Here is a 10,856-nt window from a genome sequence, read left to right on the forward strand (position 1 = left end):
GAGAGTCTTCCTCTCAGCTCCAAGGAAACTTACTGGAACTGGTTAGCATCCAAACAATCATTCCATGGCAGGAAGGAGTTCCCACGTTCCCTCTACATTCTTGCATGTTTCAGCCTTTACCTTGACGAAGCTCATGAAAGCCTTCCAGGGTACATAAAACAATCACTCACAAAACAATCCTTGAACATGATTAACCCAAACAACTTGCAGGTGTGTCTGTGAGCACAGAGAAGCTGAAGCAAGGTAGAGTCAGAATTCAGGATGACATGAGGCCATGTGAAAGCCAATAGTAAGAAATGAATAATACTTGCCAATGTACAACACAATGCACATTTGTGCACCACTGCTTATAGCATCACATACTTCATCTCTCAATGTACAACACAGTGCACATTTGTGCACCACTGCTCATACCACTGCACCAAAAAGTACATTCCACACCTTTCTTTCTCTCATGCTTTGAAATGCACATCCCACACATTCTGTTCCTGGCAAGGATGGCTACTCCGTGACAGCTCCCACTGAAAGACTGCAAGATTACAAGAAAGAAACCTTTAAGAGAAACAAGGCATATGCAGGACGGTGTACATTCAGGCTCGATTAAAATAACACACAAAGGCAATTAAAATGATGATAGTCAAAGGTCATCACAGAGTGTCATACCACAAGAGTGCCTCTAGCACTACATTCCACCCCATGACCTTTGACTATCATAACATACATATATCAAAAACTGAACTTCTTATCTGAAAGCACAAATATAATTGAACATTACACTAAAACAGTGAAATCATAAAAGCATGTAACAAGCATGTAAACTAGAATCAAGCAATTGAACTCATTAATGTTCCTAATGTCACCAATGGCTAATTCTGGAACTCTATAATTGAAGCAGCCAAACCTATATATTTTGTGCTAAAAAATAAAGGCAACATCATCATCTTCAAACTGAAAAGTATCTTCTTCCATTTCAATTTCACAATATATTTCTTTTTTGTTCTTTTTCAAAACTGCATTTCTGGTAACTTTCTAGACTGAATGAAAACATCCTCCTGTGTGAAAAGTCAACACTCTCTATGTTTGAACTTATTTTTAAACATTTTGCTTCATTTTCACGCAGTCTATTATCAGTGGCTCGGTAAGTTCATCTGGTTTGTTCGGCCAAAGGATGTCAGCTAGCATTGTCCAGTGATCACTGCAGGGGTGGGGGGAGAGGTCCCACACCCTCACAGGCCCACTCAGACAAAGGAATCATCTGAGAATTCTACCCACACTATGGCCTCTGAATTCTTGGTATTGGAGTGAAACTCTCCTGTTCCCTGCACAGCAAGAAGGACTGGGACCGTCTCCTTCCTGAGTATTTCTCCACACACTCCTGAATACGTGCACCCTTGATCATTTGGCATGAGCCCAAGGCAATCCATCTACTCTATCTGCTCTGGTAATTTTCCTTTCTTCAACTGGCCCCTCACCATCTGTGGGACTGGTCTGCGCTGTGCATACTGACGAATAGGAATCACAGTTCTAAGTAAATCTAGGGGGATATGTATCCCTTCATTTTCTGTCCACCTGTTAGTATGGTCTTTCTCTCCTAGGTGCTCGCACTTAGTCATGCCCACCACATCAGAATTGTGTGTCACCACCTCGGTCGCCAAGATTTTAGCCTTTTCATCTGTAAGGGAATTAAAGGTTCTGTCTAGTGAATGTATAGGACCATGAAAATACACGGTAGCTGCGCTTTGAAGTAAAATTTGCCACTTCACTGGGGAATCCTGTGCCTCAGGCACCTCAGGCACCACCCCTGGACTTTCTATTGGGACCTGCACCAACTGTTCATGCAAAACTGCAGTTTCTGTCTGTATGTACCATTTGATTACATTTGCTTCTTAGCCATTGCATTTGAGAAAATTCAAAAGTCAAAATCACATAATGCCTTATTGTCATCTGCCCAGTGTCTGTCTGTGTGCAAAAGCACACAAGCATATGTATCTGTCCTATGTCTGTCACAGCACAAAAACACACAGATACTTGTGTCTGTATAGTGCCTGTCAGAACATAACTCAAAATCAACAGTGTGTGTCCTATATCTATTAGAGCACAAGTCAAAATCATCTGTGTTTGCCCTGTATCTATCACAGTATAAGCAAAACATTCTCCAGCATTTGAAAATGTTTCAGTCCAAAAGTCTAAAAGCACACTCTCCTTTCCTTGTTTTTTCGCACATACTCAAAGTGGCACACTGCCCCTGAACTGTCACATGAAATTCAAAGTATTTTTTCTGTATTGGCCACACGTTTAAAACACATTGCATAATCTCTTTTGCAGATTCAAAAGCACATTGCTGTTTCTCTTCAAAATCAAACTCAGAGTCAAGTTTAAAAATCACATTTTCTGTCATTTCTATTTTCAAAATTGCATTTCTCCATGTAAAGCAAGGTTTGTCATTCACTGACATGTCTGGTTTATAACTGCTACCAACCATCGCTAGTTCTAACTGTTTGGTTTCTTTATCTTTTTGCACGTTTACATTTTCACGGTTCAACGTTACTTCGGAAGCTTCAAATTCAACCAAGATAACATTCATTTCTGCCTGAGGAACATCCTCAAAAGAATTCATTAAAACCTCCTGTAAAACCTTCACAAATGAATCACTCTGGCTATCTGAACAGCTTGGCATAATAAATGGCTTCGGAGCTTGGTACATGTTCAACTCTTTTTTCAAAGATTTATTTTCAAACTGAGCGTCAGCTAATTCTCTTTGCAGCTCATTACGTTCTTTTTCCAACTGTTCACATTTTTAATACGCGCTAAGCAATGCATTCAAAATGATACCACTATTTCTGTATGAAATATCAAGTTGTTTTCCCTCTTTAAGAGAAAAATCTTGTATACTTTTAAATATCTGTGTTTGACTCTCATCTGTGAAACATACATTAGAGGCAATCTCCCACTCAAATAACTCAGTTGGCATCTAGGAATCTGCAACTGAAAACATTGGCATTTTAGAGAGCATATTCCCCTTTTAAAATTGCACTTTTTCGAATCCAGTTTGTGACACCAAATGTCTTGCTCTGCCTTTAAGATATTACAGAATCTCCCACATGGTGGCTCAAACACCGCGAAGCAAAACGTAAAACACAACAACACCTTGAAAAGGGTTTTATTTTACAAAATGCAAAGAGTATCTTTTTAGAATAAGGCTTGGGGTTTTATTTTACAATGCTCTCTAACAGAAAGGCTTTCCCAGATGCCAAATGCACCACATTCAAATACACATATTTATATGCAAGCAATAATAACACACTTGGTAAATGCAACGGTTAAATGCATGAATAATACTAATGAATAAACAAGCAGCAAATAATATGAGATATAACTCAAGCAAATATACTTGACGTCCTGCAAGAGATAAGAAAGATATATATACACTGAATACTTCAAACAATTACTTTGGGTGTGCACTCTGACTCAATCACACATTACAACGAAAACACCTCAAATGATCAAAGCCACTGGCCACACATCACATTGGCAATAATCAAAACTCAAACACCTCAAATTACCACAGCCACTTGAACCACGCATCACAATGGCACTAGTCAGAAACAAGTCACCTTACCCGATCGTTCACTCGACATCCTTGACAATTCAAGCTGGGCTTGGACTCTCGACCAGGATTCAGGTTCCATTTGTCTTACAGCAGTATGTCTACTCTGTAAGTGAGCTCCCCATCTTGACTCCCAACAACCCTCAGCTTTATAGTCTCAAAACACACACACTAGAAGGTTAGAGAGGCTTGCCCTCTGCTTCAAGGAAACGTACTGGAATGGCCAGCTTCCAGGCAAACATTCCACAGAAAGAAGGAGTTCCCACGTTCCCTCTACATTCTCGCATGTTCCAGCCTTTATCTTGACGAAGGTCACAGAAGCCTTCCAAGGTACAGTAAACAATCTATCACAAAACAATCTGTCAGAAGTCGGAGAGTCTGGACCAGCTTCTTCCTCCATCTTCCCCCTTTGACCCCCCTTTTTTGTCTCCTCAACCCTCTGCAGCAGACAGCCCACGAGCCGACCTCGAGTGGCCTTCGGGATACTGGCCCTTTAATTGGGAACAGGAACCAGTTCTCGATTCGGCCTTGGAGGCGGGGCCCAGCGAGACGACAGCCAATGAAGAGGGGCGCGAGGAGAAACAGGAAGCAGCAGCGGTTGTGGATCCGGACGCCGAGGCCGCAGGACCCGAGCCGTACTGCAGGACGCCGGAGACGGAAGACGCCCTCGAGAGACCACCGGAGCCTGGAGGCCAACATCGCTTCTCGCCCCGCCACGCCCACGAAGGAACGTGGTTCCAACAGGTGTGTTTACGACTCCTGGGCCCAGTGAAGAGGGAGGATCGTCTGCGGATGGGTGGAGAAGGCGGGGATTCCTAGAGGTAGCTCGTTCCTCGTTATTTACGGTTTCGGCCTTCCCTCCCCTCCACACGCCATAGGCCCTGGGTGATCCCTCACAAACCCTTCCCGAGTCTAAAAACCTTGTGCCTGAGACTAAAGGTCTCTCTTCTTTTGTTTCTCTTTATACGCCCCAATACCCCTTGGACCGGAGACGCCGAAGGACAAGCGGGTTGCTGTGATCCATAACGCCAGCCGCTACCTCCCACAGACAGCCAGGGTTAGGAGAAGGAAGATCCTTGACCACCTCCCCAAGGAGAGACTTTGTTTTGATTCATATCCCTGTAGGACTGTGAAAGTAACAGACCAGAACTCCCTTATCTCCAATAAAAATACTTGCATTTCACAGTTGCTGTCTACGTCCTCCTCCTTGCCCCGTAACACAATCCTTGAATGTGATTAACCCAAACAACTTGCAAGCGTGTCTGTGCACACAGAGAAGCTGAAGCTAAGCCGTGTCAGAATTCAGGATGACATGAGGCCATGTCAAAGCCAATAGTAAGACATTAATAATACTGGCCAATGTACAACACAATGCACATTTCTGCACCATTGCTTATAGCATCACATACTTCATCTCTCAATGTACAACACAGTGCACATTTGTGCACCACTGCTCATATCACTGCACTTTGAGACCAAAAAGTACATTTCACACCTCTCTCTCATGCTTTCAAATGCACATCCCCTACATTCTGTTCTTGGCAAGGCTGTTCTACTCCTTGACAGCTCCCACTGTAAGACTGCAAGACTACAAGAAACAAACCTTTAAGAGAAACAAGGCATATGCAGGATGTTGTATATTCAGGCTAGAGTAAAAGAACACACCAAAGTCAATTAAAATGATGATAGTCAAAGGTCATCACAGGGTGTCAGACCACAAGAGTACCTCTAGCACTACAGCGGTGCAGGGAAAAACAGATTCTCCCATTTGTCTATGGGAGCTTATGCTATGGCCCATTTATGGCCGCTGCACAAGCTCCCATTGAGGAATGGGAGTATGCGACCGCACCATGTACGGTCGCATTGCAATGCTCTAGTCGGACGTCCGACTGGAGGTCGGGCGGTAGTAATTATGGAACGATGTCCTTCTGACATCGTAATAAGGCCCTTATTCTCTCTCAGTTTCAAGAGGATATAAGGTTACTCAGTTGATTTTGACTGGATTCCTGGAATTCCTTCATTTTGAATTCCCGATTCTATCAGACACTGATGAGTCAGAAGTCGGTTACCCAGTAGGTTTATTTCCCTACTATTTTTGCTGGGTGGACACCCATCTCTGTACTGTCTTTGATGGATAAAATTGTTAGCCTGCTCTTTTCTCTGTTGGGGCTTTGGGTGTCTTATTGTCTCAGTTGGAAGCCATGACAACCCTGACATATTTGATTGAAGACAATATTCCTGGCATTGTTTGTGCACGTGGATTGCAGCTCTCCCGAATAAGAATATTGAACTGACATACTTCCCTTTGCCTAGGCACCAGGGCCAGTTGAAGCTCAGTGGGACACAGTGCGTTGGGTTGGCTCAGCTGGGCCATCTATGCTGCCAAAGGATTCAGCAAAGGAAGAAATATTTACACTTCTAAAGATGCAAACAATGTGTACCTAGAATGACATGCAGGCATTTGAAGTACATGTAATATATTTTCTTAGAGCCTAAAATAAAAAACACCAACATTTAGAGGCCCAGAAAAAACCCGCTGAGCTCTGGCTGCATTTACATTGGTTCAAAGCGTACGGACAGCTGCACACAATCCGAACCTGGCTTATATAGTGGGTTTTTGTAGTATAACCATACATGCCAACATTTCAACTTTGAGAAGAGGGAGATATATGCGTGGGTGGAAAGACCTGAATAACGTGTAACTCTGTCTTGCTTTCGCCTCTCAGATAATACAGCTCCCATATGATGGCTCAACACTCGGCGAAGCAAAAGACTATAACTCAAAACAAACAACACCTTTAGAAAAGGGTTTTATTTTTCAAAATGCAAGGGCTCTCTCTTTTAGAATGAGGCTTGGGGTTTTATTTTACACAATGCTCTCTAACAGAAAGGCTTTCCCAGATGCCTAATGCAGAAGATTCAAATATATAAAGAGATATATATGTTTATATGCAAGGAATAATAACACACTTGGTAAATATAATGCATGAATAATACTGATGAATAAACAAGCAGCAAATAATATGAAGTAAGACTCAAGCAAATATATTAGGACGTCCTGCAAGAGATCAGAAAGATATATATATATACATCAAATGATTACTTTGAATGTGCACCTCAACCCACTCACACATCACAAAGAAAACGCCTCAAATGATCAAAGCGATACCAAAGGGGATGATGGACAGAGCGTTTGAGCAAATCAAACACTCACCCACAGTCAACTGATCTGGGTTTAATCCATCATCATTCTTTAGCTCACTCCACCAACCTAGTTCAGACATGGCCATATGCAAATCAGTCTGAACCTGGGCCTCATGGGAACAGTCCAGCCCGAACTGCCAAGCCATGTCTTCCCTGGACCAGAAACAAGCATCCTGGGACCGGTTTTGGGTTCATAACCCTCATCAGCCAGGCTTTCTTGAATCCAGTGGCAAAGTGAGCAAGGGACCCACGTCTGGGCATACCTGCCAATTTAGGGCGAACAAAGCGAATTAAGCTATCCTGGCTGATGAGGGCTGAAAGCCCGAAACCGGTCCTAGGATGCTTGTTTCCAGCCCAGGGACGACCTGGCTTGGCAGTTCGGGCTGGACTGTTCCCATGGGGCACAGGGTCAAGACTGATTTGCATATGGCTGGGTTCAAACTGGAATGGCATGGGGAGCAAAAAAACAATGAATTTAGGCCCAGATATCTGTACTGGGGTGAATGTATGACATTGTTCTGCATTCTGTCCATCAATTGTTGTTTTTGCCTTTGTAATCCCGAGTGGGACGGGTGTGCTCAGACGTGAGTCCCATGCTCTCCATGCCACTGGAATCAAGCTATCCTGGCTGATGAAGGCTGAAAGCCAGAAACTGGTCCCAGGATGCTTGTTTCCAGTCCAGGGACGACCTAGCTTGGCAGTTCGGGCTGGACTGTTAACATGGGGCACAGGGTCAAGACTGATTTGCATATGGCTGGGTTTATACTGGAATGGCATGGTGAGCAAAAAAACGATGGATTTAGGCCCAGATCTCTGTACTGGGGTGAATGTATGTCATTGTTCTGCATTCTGTCCATCAATTGTTGTTTTTGCATTTGTCACCCCGAGTGGGACGGGTATGCTCAGACGTGAGTCCCGTGCTCTCCATGCCATTGAAATCAAGCTATCCTGGCTGATGAGGGCGGAAAGCCCGAAACCGGTCCTAGGATGCTTGTTTCCAGTCCAGGGAGAACCTGGCTTGGCAGTTCGGACTGGACTGTTCCCCTGGGGCACAGGGTCAAGACTGATTTGCATATGGCTCGGTTCAAACTGGAATGGCATGGTGAGAAAAAAAACGATGGATTTAGGCCCAGATCTCTGTAGTGGGGTGAATGTATGACTTTGTTCTGCATTCTGTCCATCAATTTTTGTTTTTGCATTTGTCCCCCCGAGTGGGACGGGTATGCTCAGACATGAGTCCTGTGCTCTCCATGCCACTGGAATCAAGCTATCCTGGTTGATGAGGGCTGAAGGCCCGAAACCGGTCCTAGGATGCTTGTTTCCAGTCCAGGGAGGACCAGGCTTGGCAGTTCGGGCTGGACTGTTCCCATGGGGCACAGGGTCAAGACTGATTTGCATATGGCTGGGTTCAAACTGGAATGGCATGGTGAGCAAATAAACGATGGATTTAGGCCCAGATCTCTGTACTGGGGTGAATGTATAACATTGTTCTGCATTCTGTCCATCAATTGTTGTTTTTTCAAATGATCAAAGCCACTGGCCAAACAACACAATGGCAATAACCAAAACTCAATATTTCACCTGGTGGAAACACTGCATCTCAACCCACTCCTGACTGGGGAAGTTAAACAGCCGTGATTGAGAGCCTTAGCAAACAGGGTTCCACGCTCCGAACTGGACGGGTCAGTTCCCGTTCGGATTCCAAAGTCCCGGTTTCTACGTCAACAACCCTCAGCTTTATAATCTCAAAACACACTAGAAGGTTCGGGAGAGACCTCCCCCGTGCCAGAGGAATCTTACCAGAACTGGCCAGGTTCCAAGCAAGCATTCCCATGGCAGGAAGGAGTTCCCACGTCACCTTCTCCAAATCTCGCATGTTCCAGCCTTTATCTTGATGAAGCTCACAAAGCCTTCAGGGTACATTAAACAATCTCTCACAAAAACAATCCTTGAACGTGATTAACCCAAACAACTTGCAAGCGTTGCTGGGCACGCAGATAAAGCTCAAGCAAGGCAGAGTGAGAAAAAAGGATGACATGAGGCCATGTCAAAGCCAATAGTAAGAACTTCATCATTCTTATCAATGTATGACACAATGCACAATTGTGCACAGCTGCTTATAGATTCACATACTTTATCTCTCAATGTACAACACCGAGCACATGTGTGCATCGCTGCCCACAGCACTGCACTTTGGGACCAAAAAGTACATTCCATACCTCTCTCTCCCTCTCATGCTTTCAAATGCACATCCCACACGTTCTGTTCTCGGCAAGGCTGTCCTACTTCATGAGAGCTCCCACTGAAAGACTGCGAGATTACAAGAAAGAAACTTTTAAGACAAACAGGCATATGCAGGACATTGTACATTCAGGCTAGTGTTAAATAAACACATCAAAGTCAGTTAAAATAATGGTAGTTAAAGGTCATCACAGGGTGTCAGACCACAAGAGTGCCTCTAGCATTACAACCATGAAATGGGTCAGGCTTAACACAAAATGGATCACAGGCAGTGGTGGCTGGTGACATTTGAAAGTGGTGGGGGTTTAACTTTTAGTTGTAGTGCACCGTGCCGAGCAAGCGCAGCGAGCAAGCCTGGACATCTTTGGAGGGGGTCGGGGGTTCACTCCCTGAGAAAATTTTGAAAAACGAATGGGTAAAAGGTGCATTTTCAAGCAAATTTGAGAAGCAAGAAGGTTAATAAAGCAATTGTGAAAGTGCAGTTATTACATTAATAAAGGGATGTCAAATAACAACATGTAGATAGAAATGTTTCTGAAGCTAGGCTGCCAGTGCCACGCCCCTCTGAGCAGCAGGGCCTAGCATCAGAAACATTTCTTTTGTTATGTTTTTGAAGCTAGGCTTAGTGCTGGCACTCAGTGTGTATGCTTCTCAGAGGTGCATCACGCGTGGCAGGGCCTGTAGCTTCAGTGTGAGAAACATTTTCTGCACTAGTCTGCGTTCTCATTCTAAAAACACTAACACTCTTTGAAGTGCAGAGTCACTCTGCACTTCAAAGAGTGTCAGTGTTTAGAGTGGGAACACGACCAGAAGGTAATTCAGAACTGCTTTTGATGAAGGCGCACATTTGCTTTGTGTGACTGTCCTTAATTGTTCCAATTGCCTCTGAAGGTCAATGATAACATTTCAATTTCGATAAGAGGGAGAAATATGCGTGTGTGCAACGACTTGAATAACGTGTAACGCAAAACGGGTCAGGCATAACACTAAATGGGTCGCAGGAGTAACTGGAAGAAATTTATGTTGCCCTCTTCAAGAAATAACTTCTGCTTCATAAAAATAGATCATACATACACCTGTAATTAGAATGTAGCATGCTCACTTCCAGGAAGAGAGTCATATGTATTTGTTTAACAAATGCATGACAAGTCAACACAATGGGTGAAAACGTATAAGCCAATACACCTAGAAGAAACAACAGTGACAAATACAAGGGGTAATGAAGAAGGCAACAAATTACAAAGAGGTGTTTTTGCCCACAGAGTACATTAGTTGTGTTCTTGTTGTAATCTGAGTCAATACCTGCAACAGTCTGTAGCACTCAAGTACAAATCTGTAGACCTCGAAGATGAGCTGGTGATGAAGATAAGATGGAGCGAGCACATTAGTGCAGATACTCCTGTTTGCACAGTGCACTGTATATTTGAGTTACATTTTTGTGAAAATCTGGTGCCACAGCATGTACTAGTTTGTGTGTACACTTGGGGGGGTGAGCTGGTAACAAAGATGGAGGGTGGTAAAGACGAGAGTTGGATAATAAATTGCAGTAGAGACAATATTGTTCTCACAAAGCAGATGGGTTATTTGTGTCACTGGTTTCAGCTTTAGTGACATTTAGGAATATGAACTGATAGGAAGCATATTGGTCCAGGGACATTAAGAGCCTGCAGGACAGAGTCCTCTCAAGTCCACAGACAGGACAGTGGACACTATACATGTGTGGGGATGGGGAAAAACTGGTAGCATGGGTAACAAGGGAATTCCACTGCAGGATAAACACAAGACAGCTTGGGTGGAGACAAGC

At 43.8% G+C, this 10,856-nt stretch overlaps 1 protein-coding gene across 1 annotated transcript in view; it reads right to left on the reverse strand.

Annotated features, from left to right (window-relative positions):
- LOC144823691 (glycerol-3-phosphate dehydrogenase 1-like protein) overlaps positions 1-9,124 on the reverse strand; it is a 185,556-nt gene extending 176,432 nt beyond the window's left edge. The window contains exon 1 of the mRNA XM_078682426.1: positions 9,031-9,124. Within this exon, the coding sequence (XP_078538552.1) occupies positions 9,031-9,047 (17 nt within the window). The 5' untranslated portion in view covers positions 9,048-9,124. The remainder of the gene's footprint in view (positions 1-9,030) is intronic.
- Positions 9,125-10,856: the final 1,732 nt, after the last annotated feature.

Source organism: Lissotriton helveticus, chromosome 3_1 (genome assembly GCF_964261635.1).
Source record: "Lissotriton helveticus chromosome 3_1, aLisHel1.1, whole genome shotgun sequence".
Lineage (NCBI taxonomy): Eukaryota > Metazoa > Chordata > Amphibia > Caudata > Salamandridae > Lissotriton > Lissotriton helveticus.